The sequence below is a fragment of the Ahaetulla prasina genome, chromosome 6 (genome assembly GCF_028640845.1).
Source record: "Ahaetulla prasina isolate Xishuangbanna chromosome 6, ASM2864084v1, whole genome shotgun sequence".
Lineage (NCBI taxonomy): Eukaryota > Metazoa > Chordata > Lepidosauria > Squamata > Colubridae > Ahaetulla > Ahaetulla prasina.
The window spans coordinates 42,711,240-42,736,630 of NC_080544.1; the positions used below are offsets into that span (position 1 = coordinate 42,711,240).

Sequence of the window (25,391 nt, forward strand, 5' to 3'; positions counted from 1 at the left end):
CCAAAACATTTAAAGAGAGTACAATAATTAAAATTAATTAATGAGTACTTCTTTCACTAAACACCCTCCTTATCAGTCTTCTTATTCTTCCACCATATCAAGAATAGGAAAAATGCACACTAATTCTGGCTATGGTGGATTACACGGAGATACAAACCTTTCTCTAGGATGTCACATGGTTCCCCTACAACTATTGTATGGAAGCTGCAACAGCGATGCGTGAGAGAAAAAGGCTTAAGAATCTTGGTTTGAGGAAGTAAGTGGAGCTTCACTTGTCTTCTGAATAAGTTTTATATGTAATATCACAACACTGTTTTTTAAAGAACACCACAAATTGCCAAAGAGAAAATTAGGATACAATTTTTATTTATACTACCCTTAAAAATAAATCATTATTCTCTTTTGTTTGTATTAACATCTAGTTCAAAATTCAGAGTCATATTGTACTGGATACAAATATTAGACTTTTTGTTTAGAATTGACTTTTTAAAGAGTTGGACATAAAGTTGTGTGAACAATGGATGCAGTATGGAAATTATTGTCACTTAACAAATTATTCTCATCTATTCCAAAGAACCTCTAGGCCTTGTCCAGTATATTATATAAACGTCACAAACTAGCTTTAAATGGTCCAGTAACTGACAAAAATCAGCCTATTATTTTTAATAAAAACATGATAATGATAAACATTAAAGACTTAAAACTGAAATATCTCCCTCCCCCAAAAAAACATGAACTTAAGAGAACTGAAATAAACAGCCAAATGGAGGAAACTAATTTAGATATGAATCAATATGAAAAGCCCCCTGCTGATTCTGAATTTTTTTGAATAGGTATGTTTTGCCAAGAAAATATCTTTACCAATAAATCTTTATACATTTCATATGTAAATCTGTTTTTAAAAAATCACATCTGTATTACTAGTATTTTTCCTCTTTAATAAGTGGTATTGTTATACAAATTACTTCTTTATAGTAATTAAAATATCAGATAATAATTACCAAAACTAAGGTAGCATAACTAATTTTTTAGATTTTTAAAAAATTCCACTTTCATTATTTTTATTAATGACTCAGGTGACAAACATATCTAATTCTCTTCCCTTCTCCTATTTTCCCTCAAAAACCCTGTGAGATAAATGGGGCTGAGAGAGAGTAACTGTCCAAAGTTACAAACCATCTTTCATGCCTAAGGCAAAACTAGAACTCATAGCCTCCTTCATTCTGGCCTGGTGCATTACTGGACCAAACTGTTTCTAACTTTTCTAAGTATTCATATGATCAAGTAAAATTAAATTGCAACAATACTGTATTAGTACATTGCTGGGATGAATACTTGGACATTTTGTCTAGTAATTCAAACAAGATCCACATGGCCTTGCCAAACAAGCAGTACAACACACTGAGTTAACAATTTATTTATTTAGTGTATGGCATACAATGTCAGGGAAATCTATAAATGCTAGACACAATGCATTTCTGACAGCTTAACAGTTAACAATTAGTCAGCAAGAAAAGAACTGACCAACATCCAATGCTAAACATTTGGTGTTCTTTTCATCTATAACTAATGAAACTGGTAGTGATTACTGTATATCTCAAAAAAAAATACTTCACATCTTATATTATTTAATATAAAACCATCACTATAAAAACTGAAGTATTTTGAAGGATGCATTATGGACAAAGATGTTATAATACTTACTGGTTGAACAAAATTCTTGATCGCACAATAAATTTAAAGATATATTCTAGAGATCTCATAGCCTTAAATAGTTGATCAGTGACACCAGCATTGTCCACATAAGTCCTTAAAACTTTTGTCAGTTTTCTGAGGAAAACGAAAAATATAGATCATACATACAATGAGATGTAGTAGCATACAACATAAATCATGATTTGTGTTTAGAGAATTTACACAGACAACAAAAGAAAATAAAGAATAAAAAGAGAACTCAAGATATGCTAAAAATAATAAAAGCAGGATAAAAAAATTATTTTAAAAAAGAGAAAGTGAAAGAAAATGTAAAAAGAAAGACCTTCACTAGAGAATCAAAAGACTTTTAAAAAGATGCCTTCGTTTTTTGGATCAATGCTAAAGAAAATTGCACAAAGCTGCATCTATTTTGCACACAAATGTCAGAGCACTTGTGTAACTTTTTCATGACACAGACTGCAATTTTTTCACATTTTGACAAGCCAGTAAATGTAGTATGAAGACCTGTTTTCATCGTTTTCTCTGTTTACTGTGAAGACATTTCTAGATATATTACAAATGGTTTTAAAATATTCTTCTTTATTCAGGTTTTCTAAACAAAGGTTTTAGAATAATGCAACAAATATTTATGTGCAATTAAATGAAATATGTTTCTGTATCTGTCCATACTCATACAGAGTTTATTAAAAAAGAAAATGGCACAAAAGGCTTCATAGGAAGAAAATTACAACCACACCGTTTAGCAATAGAGTGCCAATCTCTATTGCAGTTGGTAAGTGAGAATTACCTGTATCTCGTTTTCCTAGACTAAGGACATATTTTGCTACTGATCTTCACATAATTTCTTGAAGGGTATCTTTATGGTTCTCTACAGTTGTCATAGGCCAAAATTCAGATATTGAGTCTGAATTTTAATTTGAAGAAACTGATCAAGCAGATCTTATAATGTCAATCTCAGGAGACACAAAGCTAACAATCATCACAGTCTGATCAAATACAGGTTTCACCTGAAAACTGGAGGAACTGGGTGATGATGACAGCAGGCCTCCCAGCACCCATACCAAACAAGCAAAGCAAAGATATTCAATGAGGCTTTTTGCCAAGCAAGGGAATAAATCACTTGTTTAGAGGCAAGAAAGTAAATCTCGAGTTCCATTAACAACTAAGTGTAACTGTAACCAGGAACAGCTCTTAAGTACAATTCAAGATTATTCTTGCAATATGCAAAAGCCCAGACAATTTAAATATAGGATTCATCAAAAACCACTTTCATCCATAACATATGTGGTTGGTTACTAAGATCAGAGGAGGTTCAGCGGCATGTGCCAATGCAGTACCATCTTCCAGTTACTCATGGAAAGCCTTTTTTTTTGTCATACCTGCAATCTGTGATTGCAATCTATCATACCTGCATATATGAACTACTTAGCTATGGACACAAAAATATCTCTCAGATAAAAAACCCAGAACAAACAAAAAAAGATTTTAATTTTGAGATCTCTCAAATGGTCCAGAAAGTAAGACTGTTAGAGAACTGGATGAATGAAATAAAAAAATTATTTTTTACTAATAGTCTAAGAGGCCCTCAGAATAGTAAGTTCGACAACAAACTGGCCTAGTCAACCTACAAAACAATGTAAGCATGTACGATAATGACTTTTTCTACCTCCTATTTAAATAACTAATTTTGAGCCATGACATAGTTATTTAACCACTTACGTATAAGCCAAAGTAGCACTGAAATGTTTCTTAATGTACGTTTCTAAAACAGGATTGAAATGCTGGAACTTCCGGTCAGCAATTAGTCCAATGATAAAAACCTGTTCAATGGGAAAAGGTATTCATTATCTTGAAAGTACAATGTTTCAAATATTTACATTTTTAGTGAAAAAAATTAGAAGAGAGCTCCATATGTAAAACATAATTCGCTGATAGGATTTCACTTCCATATATTAAATTTAAGGGGAAGAGATTAAAGTACAATTTTGAATAGACCTAAACTGAGAGTAACAATGAGGCTTTAACAATTGTCTTCAAATACAAAATAGGTTGCTGAAACATTGACCTATGAAGGTCGCCAGCACAACAGAATTCTTGCTATCTGAAAATCCATGGCATTTTACTTTAGTGTGTCTCTTGATATCTAAGGAAATTTATCCCTTTGGACACTTTTTTTTCTCACTAAGCTTGCTTTTGTTTTAGGACCTGGAATGGAATTATGTACAGGAAAAACTTGACAAATTTATACACTGATAATTTGGGTAACGATCTGCTGTTTTGGAAGCCATAACAGGCCTTTTCTCTGCAGGCAATACTGGTTGGGTTCATAGTTCTTGCTAATTCATGGTTTGTTGAGTAAATCCTTGTGCCATAAAACTACACCATAATCCACAATTTAACATTCAAAGTAGTTGGTTTTGCATACCATCTAAACCCAAACCAGACATATGATGGCTTGCCATGTTGTTATCAATCCTTCCATCAAGGAATCTAAATGAAATAATCACAGCAAAAGTTGTGATTAAAAATCTGTATTTTTAATATAGCTGTAAATATACCAGAAGCTTTTCAGCCTTGCTGAATCTTGCTGTTCTGTCCCCAAATGATGCTAATGGGTACTAAGAAATATGCCTGGATTCATGTAAGTGCCCAAAGGCAGTGTGTCAGGGATCCTAAGAAGTAGCATACACTGAAGATTCAGTCTTTATGGGTTTCTCAGCCTGCTACTATTTATTTTATTTAGGTGAAAGTTTTCACAAAACTTGTGTGTTTAAGATTACTTCTATGGTATAAAGTCCAAAACAGTATTTCATGTTGTCAATAATACCATAAGTCCTTGGAAAGTAGTATGATTGCATTGGCGCAGAAGACTTGAGATTCATAGAAGTTTCACTGCTTACAGACGACAAATATGAAATGAAATAAATCACTACAAAGCAATATATGTCTCTGTATGTTTGTGTATACGTATATAATACATAATATACATATATATTACCAAAGCATCAAACACCAATGTGTCAAATGTTTCACTTTCTGAATTCTCCATCATAATGTTAAATAATGCATCCAGTGTATCTTGAAGGAACTGGAAAAAAAATATTATGGTCAATATTATAACAGATATTCAAAAACTAAACTTTATCTAAAAAGTAATTAAATACCTACTGGTTCAACAGTGATGGTTATATTGATTTTTTACAACGGAAAATAAAACAAAAAATGCTTTATTCACATTGTCCGAAGAAAAGTATGTATATGGATACATTTTATGTTCATACATAGAGAAATGTAACTATAAAAATCATAGCCAAAGGAAAATGAAATTAAGGAGGTACACTGAAAGTGATGAACTCGGACCATATACCATCAGCCTCCAAGGTGTTTCAAGGACATTGTAGTTTTCTTGAATAATGGCTCTGTCTTTGACTGTTTTTGAGGAAACCCAGTCCTGACCGCATAGATTTTGAAATTTTTTATAGCAATGTCTATCACAAGGATGGAATATAGACCATATCTGCTGCAAATCAGCATACGTAACTACCACATTCTGCACACTTGATATATGTTCAGACTTCATTTTTAAAGAGAAAAAGTATTCTGGATCAATGACACAGAGAAGGGCATTAATATCTAATATGTACGATTTCTTACATTCTGTTCTTAATAGTATCTTCTTTACTTGAGGTATTTTTATCATATCAAATGAGGTATTGGCAACATTCCACCAAGGATTCAATAATTTAGATCTCAACAGCAGGGTTTGCAAGGTGTGAGAATGTGGCACAGTTCAGGGAAGGTATGAGGGAGAGCACAAGAGGTGTGGCACAGGTCAGGGAGGATGTGTATGAGGGACTGACCTGAACATAGTGGACTGCAAAAGAATGGACAAGTGGGGGAGACTTCCAACCTTCCCTGTCAGCTTCCCAACTGAAGAAGCAGGCAGAGAAGGTTGCAAATGATGATAAGGTGACCGTGGAGTGCTACAATCAGTTGTAAGTGTGAAACAGTTGCCAAGGATCCAGATTGCAATTATGTGATCATTGGGTTCATGTGATCATTGGGTTGCTAAAATTCTGAGGACCAGTCATAGCCACTATTTATTCAGCACCATCATATTTTAACAAGGTTGCTGAATGAATGGTGATAGATTGTAAAGTTGCCTGTATGACTGAATATACATACTTATAGAATTGTAAAGTTCAAAGGAGCCTCTGAGACTGGTGAATCTAGCCCCATGCTCAGTGCAGGAATTCAAATTCACATAGATAGTTTATGGCTTCTGCTGAAGGGGATTTCACCATTTTTCTGTGCAATTATTTTCACTGTAAAACTGCTTTTATGATTAGGCAATTGATTAACATTCAGTTGTAATCTGGCTTCCTTTATACACACACACACACACACACACACACACACACAGAGCGGGCAAGGAGAGCTCCGTCACTGGCGGAAGCAATGGCTGAGCAGCACAGCAACATCCATTACAGCATTCCCAAAAGCCCACCTTTTCAGTTCACACTTGCATGGCTCCCTGCATGCATATCCATGCACAATCCCTACCCTCATCCAGAGTCTGCACACTCTTCAGCAGTTCATAGTAAGTCTGCTGTTTTCAGCAGTTCATAGTAAGCCAAACTGATTAAATAATCTGTATTGCTTTGGATATAAATTTGGTTTAAGGACAGACTTAGGAATGGAAGTTGTTCTTAACCTGGCAACTTGCTGTAACTTAAATCCATGATTCCATGTCTTAAAATTGTGGGATAAAAGAAAACAAATCTATGCAAAATAAGATGCTTTCATTTCATTCAGTAAAAGTGGACTAGTTGCCAAATGCCCAAAATGCAACCATGAGGTGGGGGAGCATCCATCAGAACTTCGGAACCGGGTCATAATTACTTTTGGGAAAATCCATCATAAACTTCAAGACCACCTGTAGGATATTTCATTTTACTAGCAACAAGAAGCAGGATATTTTCATACTATAAAAATAAAAAATGCTGCTCCTTCCATATCAATAATCCTTGCTGATCGCCCCCACCAAGCAAAAAGATTTCTTACTTTAACAACTTCACCTCCATCAACTTTCATCAGTTGTCTTAAATTCTGTTGCAGTATATTTGTGTTGGATCGCCATTTCAAAAGCCCCAGTAAGTCCACTAAAAAGGAGGGAGAAAAGTTGGAGACAGCAGAAAAAGACTGAAACAACTCCTACCAGCTGCAATCTTACATATGTTAATCTGAATCTAATAATGTTTATCAACTGACAGAAAGGGATACAATCTTTTCCCATGCCATCCCACAAATCCACTGCAGAATGTTAAGGAAAATCTCCAAAATACATTTTCAGCATGTTATCATTGGGAAGGATAAGTACTTTTGGCCCAAAAGATCTCTTGTAAAGTACCAGATGTAGCCCAAGAATTAATAAGTCCAGATTTTAGACATATATGAATTCAGAAATCCTCTATATCACCCATCTCTTTTGGAACAGAAGAAAACATGCAAGCAGGCTATTTCACATGTTGATTCTGAATTCCTGCAATCCAATGTCATACTAATCAAATAGATAAATGAGATACATTTTTAAATAAACGCAGTTTATAAACCATACTTCCAGTCAATTTAACCTAAAATCTGGGGGGGGAAAGATTTAGCCACAGAAATAATATAAGTTTTCTAAAGCTATATAAAAGTAAGAGAACTCAGAATTTCTAAGATATTATTTTTTATGATTAATGGCTTCGTAATTTTATGGGAAATTACTGATAAATGGTTTAAAACAAGAAAACCCGGTTGCGTTTTATAGAGCAAAATATGAATCTATTTTTCTTATAGCTGTGGAGATACCTAAACTCTGGCATCTCTAACACGACATATTCATATTTGTTTTATTTGTGAAGCCATAGATAGCATCTAATCTCCATCATTTTCTCCTTCTGTTCATTGGTATTTGTGTTAATTGTTAATTTGTTAATTAAATCATCAATCGTATCAGCATGACCAAAGGTCAGGTATGATGCAAGTCCAAAATTATTAGAAGGGTCATACATTCTCTAGTTTGGGGTGGGGGGATGCTTCAAATAAGGTTCTGTCAAAAAGAATTCCAAAGGTTTTTTTGTTTGTTTGTTTGTTTACATTTATATCCCGCCCTTCTCCGAAGACTCAGGGCGGCTTACAGTGTATAAGGCAATAGTCTCATTCTATTTGTATATTTTTACAAAGTCAACTTATTGCCCCCCCAACAATCTGGGTCCTCATTTTACCTACCTTATAAAGGATGGAAGGCTGAGTCAACCTTGGGCCGGGCTTGAACCTGCAGTAATTGCAGGCTACTGTGTTCTAATAACAGGCTCTAACAGCCTGAGCTATTCCGGCCCAAGACTGGGTCGCATAAAATACACAACACTTTGTATTTTATTTCTGAATGCCTTCCATGTCAAAAATAAAAGGGTGACTTAGAACTGAAATTGTCAGCATTAATCCTTACAACACACAAACTAAATGACTTTTTTTCCTAGAATTGTATTATCATCCCTACCATTTTGAGTTAGTTTCGTTGAGCAGACAAGAGTAGAGATCTGGAATGAATCTTTACTGATAGTACAGCTTCCAAGATTTTGCAGGCCCTTGCCAGCCATGGAGTGACCTTTTTCTTCCAATTCCAGTTTAGTAGAGGGCAAACTTAAATATGTTGAAAAATCTTCCAGCTTCTTTGCTTCTGCCTGCAACATTATTCCAGAACAAAATATGTATTAATTTTTACGGTATTCACATCTCACTATACTTAAACACTGACATCTTTAACTGTTTATTTCATTTTTAATAGTGTCATAGTTGGTTGCACGTCTCCTTCACTGCTTTCACCACCTTGAAAAGTAGATTAAAATGTCACAGAGCAATACTAACACTGTTTCAACTCCAGTGGCAAATCACCAACATTATAACATACTAAGTCTGGAGGGAACAAGGAAAAGAAATACTTCACTTACTGAACAGTATGTAGTTTAAACATTCCAAAAACTTTAAATCATAAAAACTTGAATTATTTAATGAGATGTCTGATTTTTACTGAAATACCTATATGAAAAACAACTTTTGCTATTTCTTTTAATACATAGTCTTGTGCCTGGATCTGATGAGGTAACAAAATCTGATCACATTATGCAAAATTATTCTTTTATATTACTTTGAACAAAAAAAATTCTTGAATTGTTGGCTCCTCAAAGTGTTATAGCATATATTTAAGATAATACCTTGTATACTATAAGATCATGTTCTCCATCTCGTAGAGTTGTTCCATCATATCGCATTAATTTAACAAATGCCAGAGCAAATATTTTCTCAGATTTATCTTTGGCTGTTCAAAAGAAAACAAATGACTATACTGTAAAACAACTGATAAAGACGAATATAGCAATGGTAAAATACAAGATGTATATGTTAATGAAGTTTTAGAAATTATTAGGTGCTGTGTATCAAAAAAAGACTTTTGAAATATAGGCTAAAATGAAAGAAAGAGAGAAAATGAAAAAGATTGTGAAATTCAGTTTATAGTGCAAATCAATCATAAAGATACATCAAACACTCTCTATTTTGTGTGTTTGTGTATGCATACAAACACACATACAGAAAGAGACAGAGAGAGATTGGTATGTAAAACTTTGAGAACTTTTTTGAATATTCAATCTTTCTGCATATAATGATGTAAAATGTTATCTGTTCTCCACACAAATCATAAAACTAGAAAAAGAGAACCCATTTAAGCAAATGAGTCAAAATATTATTTATTTATTTATTGAGGAAAATATCCCAACAAGCTAACAACAATGTTCAGATCCTGCTGTACAAGGAGGTATTCCCAGGGGGAAAAAACAAAGAACATGGCACAGGGATTCCAGGAGTATTTATTCCCATCTGGGTCACCCAAGTTATCCCATCTGCCTAGTGAAGTACACAGGCACTTATATTGGACAGCAGCAATATGGCAAGATACTAGAAGTGGATTACTAGTTTAGGGAAAAGAGCAAAGCATCAGTTTCTACTGAGCAAGAAAAGGCAATAGTAAACCATTTCTGTATTTTTACCAACAAAACTATAGAAAATATAAAATGATTGAAGATATAGTGCTGGATGATGGGCCTCTCGGATTGAATTGCAGTCAGCTTGCTACTGAAGAAGAACTAAGGTCTTTTAGAATGCTAATGACATTTATGAGATAGCTTGACTGAAGCCTTTGGGAAAGTCCAAACCTGCAGATAGAACTACAGTCGAAAGCTGGAATGTAAGAAACATGAGCACCGAAAAGCTCAGTACTGTGAAAGATGAAGGAATCAACTATACATTGATATATTCAGTATCAGCAAATTTGTTGGACTAGAATTAGATCCTTTTGGTCAGAAGGTGATATACTGCTTACTATTCAGGACGTGAATAGAAAAGAAAAGGATTGCTTTTATAGTTATGTAGCAAGAGCAATACTTGAATACAGTATAATCAATGATTGAATAATATCAAATAGACTTTGTAGACAACTCTTCAATGTAACAATGATCTAAGATGAAACATTGATCCAGGAAAAAAAACAACCTGATGGATTTGATAATCCAATTTGAAATTGATACAATATGCATGAAGTGTTGTCAAAGACTGGAATGCCAACATTGGAAATGTAAAGGAGAAAATGTTTTCGGATTAGATGATTTCGGAATTGAAATGAAGAAGGCAAGCTTATCAAATTCTGAAAATTCAGTTATTTCTTCAAAGCTAACACTTTATTCAAACATCTAAAATGGTGACTACATACATGGACATCATTGGATGGAATACATAGAAATCAAATTGACTTCCTTATTGCTAAAAAGAGGTGAAGGAGCTCAGTTATAACATCAAAGGCATGGCCAAGAGGGGCTAAGGAAAAGATTACAGACTCTTCAATCGCAAATTTCATATTAAACTAAAGAACAAGATGAAAGCCAACCAAAGTCTACAATATGGATACTCAAGCATATATTTACTTTTTTCCAAAGAGAATATAAAAATTGCTTAAACGTCTGGAACCTCATTGAGAACCAGAACCAGAGGAACTGTACAAAGTAAATAATTTGTTAAGGATGATTATGACAAAGGACTGCCAAAGATGAAGAAACAAAGCTCATTGGAAACTTCCAGGTGAAAAATGGTGAGCTAGCAAGTCCCCAAATGAGCCAATTGAGCCAAATGAAAAGTATTGGGGAATGAAGAGGTGGGGGAAGGCTTGCCTTTGTCAGCATTGGCACAACATGACACAAAATGATACGACATTTTAAATAATCCAGGAGATATTTGAAGAATGGGGACAGAAATCAGCAGTTATCAAGTCAGCAATGAGCTCTGTTTGTATGGATAGACTATTTCCAAAAGATGTCAAAGAGGAAATGACAGATGAGGAAAAAATAGCCTGGCAGATCTACAGGATTAAAAGTTGAAAAAAGCCTGATATTCATGAGATACAAAAATATTAGAAAATAAATTGAAATATTGAATTTTTTTAAAAAATTGTAGTTTTTAAGAGATGACATCTAAAGCATAAATTCACTTTTAGTGATAAGCCAATAGAATGACCTGGATCATGACTCCTTACTGCATTTATAAAAATGGTTTACTAAAGCATTGATGTTGCTTTTGAGATGGGGGAAAAAAACTGAGGAGAAAACAAGTCCTATAACAACAATCGAATGAATTAAAGATCAAGATTATTAGAAACAAAAAAAACCCCAAGTTGGCTTGTATGACTATGGTTAACATAAAACATGTTTCTATAAACTTTTGGTTACTTTTTATTAAATTTTTGCTGAGATCAGGACTAAATATTATGATTTAAGGCAGGGGTGTCCAAACTTGGTCCCTTTAAGACTTTTGGACTTCAACTCCCAGAGTCCCTCAGCCAGCAAAGCTGGCTGAGGAACTCTGGGAGTTGAAGTCCAAAAGTCTTAAAGGGACCAAGTTTGGACACCCCTGATTTAAGGGTTTGTGTATGGATAAGGAAGGGTTATAAAAAGAAGAGATATTTTCATGTAATCTTATAGAGGTGAAGAATCATATTTGTATTTGTGGTGACGATCAGAAGTCACTTCTTTATTCCTTTTCATTTTTTCTTATTTTTATCTTTTTTTCTTTTCTTGTACTTTTTATTCTTTCTTTTTCTTTTATTAACTTATGTTTATATTAACTTTTATTATTTCTTTTAAAAAAGGTTTTAAAAAGCAGAAATCAAACTAGATGTCAAAACAAATTGTGAACATTGCCAAGAGAAGCCAGAGACAAAAAAGATAAATATCTCAAGAAGGAACTTAACAAAAAATTTCAAAGAGCTTCTTAGAAAAAATAAAAAACAGTATTACAACTATATATATAATATATAAAGACAGTAACTAATTCAAAGATCAAAGATGGAAAGAATATACTGAATTTCTGTATAGCAAAGATGTTAACATCCAACAAAGAATCAGTAAATGTTCTAGCCAAGCTACACCGACAAAACTGGAGAATGACACAGTGGAAAATAATATCTAAAAAAAGAATATAGAGAACAAATTATCATATAATATTCTTAATCCAATGCAGATTAGAGCCGAGGGAGTCCACTGTGCCTCAGATAGCCGGTTGTGAATCCCTCCTTGTGAAGTGGGGCCATAGGAATCAGATGGGTTTGTTGATCACGTACCTGGCTCCTTGCTGCGTGACTACAGCCCTACCTTAGCTGCTGGAGGTGCTTGCCGGAGTGGCGGTTGAGATTCCCAGACTTTTGGTCATGGGGGATTTCAACTTGCCATCGGCCGGCTTGTCATCAACGGCGGTCCAGGAGTTCCAGGCTTCCATGACGGCCTTGGACCTGATTCAAGTAACTGATGGCCCTACACACATTGGGGGAGGCACACTGGACTTGATTTATATCTCTGGACAGTGATTTAATGATCTGGAATTAGGAGATTTAGTGACGGAACCTGTGTCATGGTCAGATCATTTTCTCCTTCGCCTGGACTTTCGGACTGCCGCTCACCACCGCAGGGAGACGGAATCAATGCGTTGGTTCCATCCCAGGCGCCTGATGGACCCTGAGAGGTTCCTGACGGAGCTAGGGCCATTCCCTGAGGATCTTGCCCACGACACGGCTGAAGAACTAGTTGCAGCCTGGGAACAGGCCGCGGCTGGGGCTTTGGACCGTGTCGTGCCTTTGCGGCCTCTGACCCGGCGTAGATCTCAATTGGCTCCTTGGTTTTCTGAGGAGCTGAGAGAGATGAAACGCCGGAGAAGACGCCTAGAGAGTACCTGGAGGTCTAGCCGTTCTGAGGCTGATTGGACACTAGTTAGGTCTTTTTCTAAGACCTAGCTAGTGGCACTGAGGGAGGCGAAACGTTTTTACGTTTCCACCCTCATTGCGTCGGCAGATAACTGCCTGGCCGCCCTGTTTCGGGTGACCTGCTCTCTCCATCAGGAGAGGCGGGATGACCCCTTGCAGGGACGTGCTGAGGAGTTTAACAGTTATCTATACGATAAAATTGGTCAGCTTCGGGATAGTTTAGACCAAAATTGTGATGATCCAAGTGAGATGACGGAGACGCGTCTTGTTGAGGTTGTTTGGGATGAGTTTGATTCTGTGGCTCTCGAGGACGTGGACAGGTTACTGGGGAGATTACATGCAACTACATGTTTACAGGACCCATGTCCCTCCTGGCTGGTGCTGGCCACACAGGAGGTGACAGTGTTGTGTCTCGTCCGATCTCACCACCACAGCCGGGGTCTGCTTATCTGCTTCCGAACGCTGAAGAATGTCCTAGCATGCCTCCCGGCCCCAGCCCTGGCTCCATGCCCAGACAGGCTGAGGAGGGGGCATCTCCCGGCCCCAGCCCTGGCATGCCCAGACAGGCTGAGGAGGAAGAAGTACCTCCAGCCCCCAGCTCTGGCTCCATGCCCAGGCAAACAGAGCAACTAGACCCCTCCCCCTCCTCCACAGCATGTGAGCCTGAGGAAGGTCAATTACCAACAGCTGCCGATTGGAGTGACCCTCGCGTCAGAAGACTTGATAGGCGGAGGCAACAGAAGGAAGGGAGGGGCAGGCCTGGAGAAGTGCTGAGTCATGGAGCCACACCCCATGGCCTATATAAAGGATCTGCTTTCTGGCATTCTCTGAGTCAGGCAAAGTCTAAACATATCTTGCTGAAGTCACTTTCTGGTCTCCTGCCTGCCCTGAGGACTTTGCTAGGACTTTGGCAGAGCTGCAGAGGCACACCTGATTCGGATTTCCCTGACCCGGCTGTCAGCGGAGGAATGGGACACGACAGACACGAGGCTGGCTCCAGGGAATTATAAATGCTTCATTGTTGGAAGGGGTTTTCCCCGCCGCCTTGAAAGAGGCGGTGGTGAGACCCCTCCTCAAGAAGCCTTCCCTGGACCCAGCTATTTTAGGAAATTATCGTCCAGTCTCCAACCTTCGCTTTGTGGCGAAGGTTGTAGAGAGTGTGGTGGCATGGCAGCTTCCCCGGTACCTGGATGAAGCTGTCTATCTAAACCCGTTCCAGTCCGGCTTCCGTTCCGGACATAGTACGGAGACAGCTTTGGTCGCGTTGGTGGATGACCTCTGGAGGGCCATGGATATGGGTTGTTCCTCTGCCCTGGTCCTATTAGATCCCTCAGCGGCTTTTGATACCATCGACCATGGTATCTTGCTGCACCAGTTGGAGAGTTTGGGAGTGGGAGGCACCGTTTATCGATGGTTCTCCTCCTATCTCTCTGACCGGTCGCAGACGGTGTTGACAGGGGGGCAGAGATCGACCACGAAGTGCCTTACTTGTGGGGTGCCTCAGGGGTTGATTCTCTCACCTCTCCTGTTCAACATCTATATGAAGCCGCTGGGCGAGGTCATCAGTGGCTTTGGGGTGAGTTACCATCTGTACGCTGATGACACCCAGCTGTACTTTTCCACCCCAGGCCACCCCAACGAAGTTGTCGAAGTGCTGTCCGGGTGCCTGGAAGCCGTACGGTCTGGATGGGGAGAAACAGGCTCAAGCTCAATCCCTCCAAGACGGAGTGGCTGTGGATGCCGGCACTCCGGTACAGTCAGCTGCAACCACAGCTGACTGTTGGGGGAGAGTCATTGGCCCCAATGGAAAGGGTGCGTAACTTGGGTGTTCTCCTGGATGGACGGCTGTCATTTGAAGATCATCTGGCGGCCGTCTCCAGGAGAGTTTTTTACCAGGTGCGCTTGGTCTGCCAGTTGCGCCCCTTCCTTGACCGGGATGCCTTATGCACGGTCACTCACGCTCTTGTCACCTCTCGTTTGGATTATTGCAATGCTCTCTACATGGGGCTCCCCTTGAAGTGCACCCGGAGGCTTCAGCTAGTTCAGAATGCAGCTGCGCGGGTGATTGAGCCACACGTTGCTCCCACGTAACACCGCTCCTGCGCAGTCTGCACTGGCTCCCTGTGGTCTTTCGGGTGCGCTTTAAGGTTTTGGTTACCACCTTTAAAGCGCTCCATGGCTTAGGGCCCGGGTACTTACGGGACCGCCTGCTGTTACCTTACGCCTCCCACCGACCCGTACGCTCACACAGAGAGGGTCTTCTCAGGGTGCTGTCCGCCAAGCAATGTCAGCTGGCGGCCCCCAGGGGAAGGGCCTTCTCTGTCAGAGCTCCTACCCTTTGGAACGAACTTCCCCCGGTTTGCGCCAATTACCTGACCTTCGGACCTTTCGTCGTGAGCTGAAAATGCATTTATTTATTCAAGCAGGACTGGCCTAAATTTTTAATCTTAAATAATTTTAATTGGGGCTACTATTTATGAATTTTAAGGGTTTTAAATTTGATTGTTTTAAATTTCGGCCATTTATGGAATATGCTTGTTTTAAGTCTTTGTTTTAATTGTATATTGTATTGTTTTATAATTTGGCTGTACACCGCCCTGAGTCCTTCAGGAGAAGGGTGGTATAAAAATCTAAATAAATAATAATAAATAAATAATAAATAAATACCTGGGAAAAAAGATGCCAGATATTCAAACAGGCTTTAGAAAAAGCCGAGGAAAACAAGATATTATTTCATATGCATGCTGGGTAATTGAGAAAGCAAAAGAATACCAAAAAGAAATCAGAATGTGCTTCATAGATGCAAAAAGGCCATTATCATACTGATCATGTCAAGCTGTGGAATGTGCTTAGAAAATGAGAATCTCAGAAACTCTTGTCCTCATGCAAAATCTTTATTCAGGTCATGAAACCCGTATGGATACAATATGGCACAAAAAAGAGAGGGGATGAGGGAGGGAGAGACTGTCTCGGCAAAGGAACAAGACAAAGCTCTATCGCCTTACTTACTCAACCTATATGATGAAATATAGCACGAGTTAGGTATAACAAAGCTGGCTATTTTACCACAGACATTCCAATCTGCTGTGGCGTGAAACAGGGATGCAATTTAGCTCATCTACAGTTTAATATTTATATAGATTCATTTATGGCTTTTACAAAAAAAAGAATTTAAGGTCTGTGCCACTTAATGAAATGGAACAGGAACAGACACTTGACAATGCTTTGTATGCCAACAATGCAGCAATCCTCTCACACAGGTTGGAAAAGTTTGCAGGCAGTAGCAGAATTCTGCGAGAAGGAAGATCTTAGTATTAATTACTCCAAATTAAAATTATGGGAAGACCTAGCTACCATAAATTCTATGACAAATAGAAGCTCATAAAATAGAACAATTTCTACTTTTAAATATCTTGGGAGTAATTTTTCAAGCCTCTGGAATTTGGCAGGAACAAACTAGAATCCTCTTTGCCAAAGCCAATAATGGTGCCAAGATAATCTTGGTCTTTTTTCACTCTAAGGGAGGTCGAGGCATACCTGCTGCCATTAACTGGATTAAAACAAAATCTACATCCCGTATGCTGTCTGGCTGATAGAGATGCACCTACAATTATCTGAAGCCTTCGGACCAAGCCCTTGGATCGATCCATCTTTTGCAAGCACTTTTCTAGATTCCATGTTATCTGCCAAATGTTATAATTCATATGGAAACAAAATAATCCCACTGGAAATAAGATTCCATGTTTGCCTACTCTCTCATTCTATTTTCTATTTTCTTCAGGATGAAAAGTAAAAATCGTAGCTGATTTGTGTTATTGCAGCCTTTCTATCCACTCTTTGAGACCTCTAGGCCTACAGAAAAATGAAAAGTGGAAATTTGTCAAAAAAACTTCCATATTAGATGTCAGACAGACTAGACCTGTTTAGCAATTAGCAAGAGTGGGTTCCTTTCTGGAATTTTTTTAGATCTGCAAACTATTTGTTCAACTTAAATTATTCAAATTGTAGAGCCTTTGAGGAGGGGGTTCTGATTGCAATGTTCCCTCTAATTTCTAATGTGCCATGTGTGGAAAGAAAATGTTTGGGGCAGTTTTTCTCAAATCAAGTACAGATTTGGGTGCCATAAGTATATGAGTAAATTGCAAATACATGTAAAAACAAAATGAAAAAATATTTACATATTTATTGCCTAAAGCATAGAAACTAGAAAATAAAACTATATGCCACATACCTGCTTGAAAAGTTACATTTTCAAATTATATTGCTTCCTGCACTTTTCTTGTGCAGTATTTTTCAGAAGTGAATTGCCAGTTCCTTCTTCCTAAGGCTGAGAAAAGAGAAAAAAGCTGCCTTTTGCAATTGACTGATAGTGATTTTGTCAATGCCGATGGTAATCATCTGATGCACCAAATGTTCTGGGATTGCACCGAAGGCGCTTATTACTACTGATACTCTCTTTGCTTTCCTTTGTCACAGTCATTCTACTTCTATTTCAAGTCATTGTATTTTGTGATTTTTTTTCCAGCCCCTTTCTCTTCTATTCTGATGTCTCCAGCTACTGCCATGTCTACTATGCATACTTTTGTGTCTTTCTTATCAGCAATTGTTAAGTATGGAATATTATGCGGTGGGTACTATTCTGTTTCAATTCAAATGTCCCAGAGCACTTTAGCTTCTTCATATTCCATTACTTTGTCTATCTTGTGGTGTTATTAATTCTTGCTTGCAGGAAAATGGTGTTTCTTGCACATATTCCCATGCACCATTGGTTCTACTTTGTTTGTGGTCTGTGCAATCTTCTTTGGACAGCTAACTAAATAGTCCACTGTTTTTTCAGCTTCTTTGCAGAGGTGGACATCTGTTACTGTCTTCTCAATTCTGGCTTTATATGCACTTCTTAATGCTTGGTCTTGTGCAGCCAGAATTACCCTCTTAGTTCTTTCTTTAAAGTTCCTGCTCTTAGCCACTGCCAAATTTTGTTATCTGCTTTGCCTGCTGGCTCTTTTATGTACTGGCTATGTTATACCTTGCCCTCCCATATATAAGGCTAAGTAAGCCTTCATGAAGTTCTAGCTTCTTCACTGTCCTTCAGATATTCTTCCAATTCCCTTTTTCTTCTTCAACTGTCTGACATACTTGCAACATTCCAGGTCCACCTATGTTTCTTGATAAGCAGAGATTGGAACTGCCCAGGGTTAATTGCCTTGACGGTATTTCCTCAACTAAATTTGGACTTTAAAATCTTATTCACTCTAATAATGTATTCGCTTCTAACCTTCTTGAATTCAGTTGTGCTTGATGTTTTCAGCCTGAAAGATGGCCTGGTATTTGTAATAATCATCTTTATCCAGACTCTTGATTCTATTTCCATAGGGCATCTTTATTTATTTATTTTATTTTTATTTATTTAATTTTATTTGTCATAACAATATATACAAGCGTTACATAAAAGGTTATAAATATATGAACGTATATATGAGGAGAAATGAGGTACTAAAAACGTGTATATACATAGGGAAAGAAACAGTAGGACAGGAACGGTAGGCACGTTTGTGCTCTTATGCACGCCCCTTTAGAGTCCTCTTAGGAAAGTGGTGAGGTCAACCGTGGACAGTTTTTGAGTGAAACCTTTGGGGTTATGAGAAGAAACCACAGAGTCAGGTAATGCATTCCAAGTATATACAATTCTGTTACAGAAATCGTGTTTTCTGCAATCTAAACTGGAACGGTTGACATTGAGTTTGAATCTGTTTGTAGCTCTTGTGATATTGTTATTGAAACTAAAAAGTCATTGACAGGAAGGACATTACAACGGATGATTTTATATGCTAAACCCAGATCCAGTCGAAGCGAAGTTCCAAGTTTTCTAGACCCAAGATATCAAGTCTGGTGGAATAAGGTATTTTATTAGTTTCAGAGGAATGGAGAATTCTTCTCGTAAAATACCTTTGGACACGCTCAACTGTGTTGATGTCAGATATATGGTAAGGGTTCCAGACAGGAGAGCAGTAATCAAGAATTGGCCTAACAAATGTTTTATATGCTCTGGTCAGTAGCGTGGTGTTTTTTGAAAAGAAGCTACGTAAAATTAAGTTGACAACTCTTAGAGCCTTCTTAGCTATGTAGTTGCAGTGGGCTTTGGAACTTAAATCGTTAGATGTAAAAACTCCAAGGTCTTTGACAGGGTGGGGTCATCTGAGGCAATGTCCATCAAGCATGTACTTTGTGATTGGGTTCTTTCTTCCAATGTGCAAGACTGAGCATTTACTGGTTGAAATTTGTAGTTGCCAAATTTTAGACCAGGCAGATAGATGATCAAGGTCCTTTTGAATTGTGGATGCATTGTCAGTGGTGTTGAAAAGTTTGACATCATCAGCAAAGAGAACACAGTTACTTGAGATATCAATACAAAGATCATTTATGTATATTATAAAGAGAGTAGGTCCAAGAACGCTGCCTTGAGGAACACCACTCTTGACAGGAACAGGATTTGAAAGAGCATTACCAATTTTAACTATTTGTTGTCTGTTTGACAAAAAAGCAGATATCCAGTGGTGTAAGGGTCCTGAAATGCCATAGGATTTTAATTTTAGGAGAAGTTTATCATGTACTACTGAGTCAAAAGCTTTGCAGAAGTCTATGTATATTGCATCTATTGATTTACCTAGATCAAGATTAGTAGTCCATAGGTTTTACAGTAGAAGTTGTAGATTGCATGATAATTTTTTCCTGAAGCCAAATTGTTTATTTGAGAGAAGGTTGTGCATTTCTAAGTGTAAGGTAATGGATTGGTTGATGATGGATTCCATAACCTTGCAGGCGACGCAACATAGGGAGATAGGTCTATAATTATCAACTAAGCTGGGGTCGCCTTTTTTGAAAACTGGAATGACTGTGGCTAGCGACCAGAGACTGGGAAGGGAACTGGTTCTAAAGGCTATATTAAAGATTATACTTAGGGGTTCTGCTAGATTACTAGAGAGTTTTTTAAAAAAGTAAGCACAAAGACCATCAGGTCCAATGGATAGAGATGGCTTCAATTTACTTAGAGCTATACCAACATTTTCTTCTGTAAAATCAACAATTGTTAAGTTGTCATGCTCATTGATTGTACAAATTTGGAATGTTGGATGAGTGCCATCACTGTTGACAAAAACTGATGCAAAGAATTTATTAAAGAGGTTTGCTCTAGATTCTTCATCATTGTATTCATTGCCATCAGGATCTTTTAGAGGTGGCATGCGTCTAGAGTTTTTAAGCTTGTTGTTGACAAAATTATAGAAGGCACGACTGGAATTTGTGCGCAGAAGATCCTCTTCTTGTTTGGTGTGGTAATTTGTGCATTCAGTTTTTATTTGGTTGCATATAGTTCTGTAGCGTTTTTTAAAATTAGCTACATAGCCCTTTTTGTTTCTTTTCCAGAGGGATCTTTTTTTAGATTGAAGCTTTTTTATTGATATGGGTAGTTTGCTTTTCCTAATCTTGATGGTAGTTAGTGGTACATATAGTTCGATGACTCTGTTGATTTCGAGTAGAAAAACTCTATAGTGGTCTTCAGCAGTTATACAGGTTGAGAACAGATTTTGCCAGTCTAGAAATGAAAGATCATTGTTTATAGAGTCATAATTGGCTTTTTTGAAGTCCTTTTTTTGAAATCTTGAGTCCTTCAGTTTGCATTATTTTTTCCAGTTGATGGTATGGTTGGCACATTTGCCCATTTCAAATTCTATTTCAATATTTTGGCTGCATATATAGATAATTTTGAGCAGCGATTCCATTTCAGGTGATGCTTTTCCATATAGCTTCAAATCATCCATGTGTCGTGTCCCACTCCTCTGCTGACGGCCGGGTCAGGGAAATCCGAATCAGGCGTGCCTCTGCAGCTCTGCCAAAGTCCTAGCAAAGTCCTCAAGGCAGGCAGGAGACCAGAAAGTGACTTCAGCAAGATATGTTTAGACTTTGCCTGACTCAGAGAATGCCAGAAAGCAGATCCTTTATATAGGCCATGGGGTGTGGCTCCATGACTCAGCACTTATCCAGGCCTGCCCCTCCCTTCTTTCTGACGCCGCCGCCTATCAATTCTTCTGAAGCGAGGGTCACTCCAGTCTGCAGCTGTTGGTAATTGACCTTCCTCAGGCTCACATGCTGTGGGGGAGGGAGGGGTCTAGTTGCTCCATTTGCCTGGGCATGGAGCCAGAGCTGGGGGCTGGAGGTACTTCTTCCTCCTCAGCCTGTCTGGGCATGGAGCCAGGGCTGGGGCCGGGAGGCATACTAGGACATTCCTCAGCGTTCGGAAGCAGATAAGAAGGCCCCGGCTGCGGTGAAAGCGGACGAGACACAACACCATGTTAAGGAGATGGAATATTCTGGCGGATGTTTTTGATGTTTGAAAGCCATAGCCAGACTTGTTCGGTATTGTTGACAGAGGAATCAACAAATAGTAGTGTCAAAATGTGTATCCTCGAAAGATTTCTCACTTGATATTAATCTCTCCTAGTCTACAACCATTGATCAACAATACCATTGATCTTTGAACAAGCTTCCGATATTCCTACTAATTTGTGTTATTTCTAGGCACTTGATTATCTAATCATGAGGCAGGGAGTCAAATGACTTCTGGTTATCAATCCATGCTACCAGTCAGATGATTCAACAAAAAACCATGAATTCATCTTCATCTAGTACTGACCAATTTTTGCTTTTCCTTGCCTTTCCCCGCCCCACCATTTCTGCTGTTGTTACAGGTTTTTTTTTCATTTCAGCTTCTTTTTTATTCTGCTCTATCTCCTTTATCCAAACTGCATTCTTGTTTTAGTGGTAATGGAAACCTTGCAAAAGATATTCAGGTGTCAGGATATATCTGTATTCAGGAAGATCAGAATCATGTAGGCAATGGTTTGCCTGGTGACACACTATGGAAGTGAAAGTTGAATTTTGAAGAAACAGGATGTTCTGATCCAGCCTTAGCAGAATCAATAAACAGATTCCTTGTCCCAAAAAACCCCTCTTTATTTAGCTACTGTGAATTAATGGCATTCACATACCGAAAAATCCAGGCAATAATCTTTCAAAGAGTTAACTGCAGTAACAGATCTTATCAGTTCCTTGAGATAATTGCCAGGCCAGGAGCTTCTAGCCACAATGTTGTAAATTAAGTTCTGGCAACCAGAACTGGTTGCTCTGAGGCATGAACCATGATGAGCAAATCTTCTGAAAGAAATCCAAATGGTTGTCTCCTGCAACCACCTCTCCCCTTTCCTTCTATTTATTCCCCAGCCAGGGAGGGGCCATTCAGCGTCCATGTGTGCCTTTCTTCCCGAGTCAGCTCATTGTCCTCAATTGTTCTCCTCTCCTAACAGCTCTGTGCATGCACACATCTGGAACAGGCCTCAGCTGTTCTTTCTCCCCACATCTCTGCCTCCGAAGGCAGCTGGGAAATGTCGGACAGCCCTGGTTGTCTTCCTTCTTTCAACACAGAGCATCCATCAGAGCCTTCCCAAGACTCCAGGACTGGCCCAAGTTCTTCCCCAACCTCCCCATCCTCCAAGTCTGCCACCAGCTCTGCCACACCACAGGATAGAAAAAATATTGATATTTTTGAATTTTAGTGTTCAATAAGACTCTTGAGAATACCATGGACAGCCAAGGAAATAAATAAATAAATAAATCCACAATTCTCACTTGAGGTATAACTGACCAGGTTCAATTTATCCTACTTCAGACACATTATGTGAAGACCTAGCTATGGAGAAGGTTCTAATGATGGAAAGGGTGGAATGAAAAAGAAGATGACCAAGCACAAATTGAATAGATAGTTACAGTGACAATTTATGTGCCATCGGAAGACCTGAAGGATCAGGTTAGAGAAATTTCTTCATGGAAAAAAATTGATCTATGAGGTCAATAGGATTAACACAAACTTGATGGCACCTTGTCTGTCTGTCGATCTGTCTATATAATCTATCTATCAACAAATATATATAGTTAGTAATACAAAAAGTCACTAAAAACTACAAACCAAAGCTATTGATAGAAATTTTGCGATCATTTTGGAAAGTTTTTTTGGCACTGATCATATAAAAGAAGACCATGAACCTCATGATCATAAGAAAAGGCACATTTTTCTGGCAATAAATGATCTGTTCCCCACCAAATGTACGCTGGGTGTTTTAACAGTATGCATGATACATATTCAACCTCCATATTAGAGCATACATAAGTATGCTTTTTATAAGAGAAGTGATATCTCTGCTCATCATCACACTAATGGGTACCAATCAGGCTAGGGAGAAAAGTTTTATGTGTGGAATATATAAAATGCTTTAAAAAGATCTAGGAATAATTCAGGTGGAGGAGAAAATTCTACTAGAGTGGAGATGGAAATCTCCGGCTTTATCAGTTTGCATGAGTTGGACCCAAATTGTAGGCCTAAATTCATCTGAGGTTTTATCAACGCCAAGACTAGATAGTGCTGGAATCAAAAAAGATATAACATCCAGATATATTTATCTGGATGTTGAATACTTTTAAAATAATACATATATTCATATGTGTGAAAGCATTAAATAAACGCTATTAAAGTCAACAGGATGTACTTTTGACCACATATTGTGCTTCAAAATACAAATGGTCAAAATTCTACTGCTTATTTGCACATATTGAAGAAATACACAAAATCCACCTTCCACTGAAGTGCCTATGCTGAAAGCTTGTATATCTTAACAGGCCCTGATTATCATTCTAAGAGGCTGCAAGCATGCAAAGTCTATACCACAGTCATCTCGCATGCATAATTACCCAGAAAACTGAGAAACAGATATTAATAGTCCTTTACTTTTGCCTCAAAGGCATCTTGCTTCAGGCACAGTCACACAAACTACTCATGAGATCACTTACAAGCTTTGGCTAGAGCAGTGAGTTAAGTCAAAAACCTTGTTAATGACAATAAGAATAAGAGATGGATGAAGAAAATGAAGTGTTCAGGCTCCACTGGCTCTATTGGTAACTGACTATGAGCAGAAGTCTTTACTCATTGTTAACAATTCCCATTCCAAAATATGAATTGATAGGAGCATGGAATTTCAGGTACCTTTTAGGTACTAATCTCTTGCTGTTACTTATTCCATTATCACAGTTTGATCAATAATAAACTATAATGATAATAGCCAGGGACTTTTATTTCCTCATGAAAAAAATCCTTTCAGAGTGCATACATGAACAAAAATGTTGACATCCTGTATAATTTCCTGATAATTCCACCAGAAATAATCGTTTCAAAATAGTGATTCTTTTACCTTAAGGAACTATTCATGTTCATATTAAAATAACAGAATTGTATGGTAATAAATCATGTTAGTTATTTATCAAGTAATAAATAACATAGATAAAGCTGCCCTCTCACAATCTTGTTAATTAAAGAGCAGGCAATTCATAATGATAATAAACAGTAAACTGTGATTATTTGCATGCAGATCAGGAGTGCCATAGCTATTTTACAAAAGCCTACACCTTTCTGCAGTTGCTCCTCCACTCCATTATTTCCAAACCTCTTCTGTCTTGTCAAGGTAGCCTTCAGAGACTTGCAATAATTCTCTCTAGAACACAGCATACTTACAAGAAATCATACAGGGTGTCAAACTTGTCTACTACAGTTATATGCATTCAGGTAAGTCCTCAATTATCAATGGCAATTAGGGCTGGAATTTCCAATACTAAGCTGTGTAATCATAAAGTATGACATCACATGACTGTACTGCTTAGTGATTACAATCTTAACCGTTGTTAAGCAAGTCATTAAGCCAGTCATTAACCAAGAACCTCTTCCTAACTTCCTGCTAGCTTCCTATAAGCAAAATAAATAGGGAAACCAATAGGAAGTCACAACTCCTGGGCAGCTCACAAGAAGCCTGCTAGATTATCCACATGACATCAACCATACAGCAATAGCACAGCTGGGCTGGGAAGGGCTGCTACCAGGGCGGGAGGGATGAAGAAGATGAAGAAAGCTCATTGGAAACTTCCAAATGACAAATTGGAAGTTTGTCTGCAACCTCATTGTAGTTCACAATGGTGCACAAGCAACTTCTGTGGCATCATCCAAGCACAATTGGATCAAGAGTGGCTGCTGCTAGGGTAGGAGCACGTGCCCTGGGCCCTAAATGAGCTGCATCTTCTTCTTCCTCCCACCCGATGAGACACACCCAGACTGGTGCAAAGGAGACAGCATAGCATACAATGACAAATGAAGTGAAGCTCAAGGTGGCAGGGACAGCAGAGTAAACAGCAGCCAAAAGGGCAGAGATAGGGAGAAATAGGTGGGGGAACTGATGTG

The 25,391-nt window shown here is 38.2% G+C and overlaps 1 protein-coding gene across 6 annotated transcripts in view; it reads right to left on the reverse strand.

Annotated features, from left to right (window-relative positions):
• DOCK1 (dedicator of cytokinesis 1) overlaps nt 1–25,391 on the reverse strand; it is a 513,270-nt gene that overhangs the window by 376,785 nt on the left and 111,094 nt on the right. For all 6 annotated transcript variants that reach the window (XM_058189019.1, XM_058189020.1, XM_058189022.1 and 3 more), the window contains 6 exons: nt 8,976–9,079; nt 8,261–8,444; nt 6,781–6,878; nt 4,715–4,804; nt 3,436–3,536; nt 1,705–1,830 (listed from right to left, as the gene is read on the reverse strand). In XM_058189019.1, the coding sequence (XP_058045002.1) occupies nt 1,705–1,830; nt 3,436–3,536; nt 4,715–4,804; nt 6,781–6,878; nt 8,261–8,444; nt 8,976–9,079 (703 nt within the window). The remainder of the gene's footprint in view (nt 1–1,704; nt 1,831–3,435; nt 3,537–4,714; nt 4,805–6,780; nt 6,879–8,260; nt 8,445–8,975; nt 9,080–25,391) is intronic.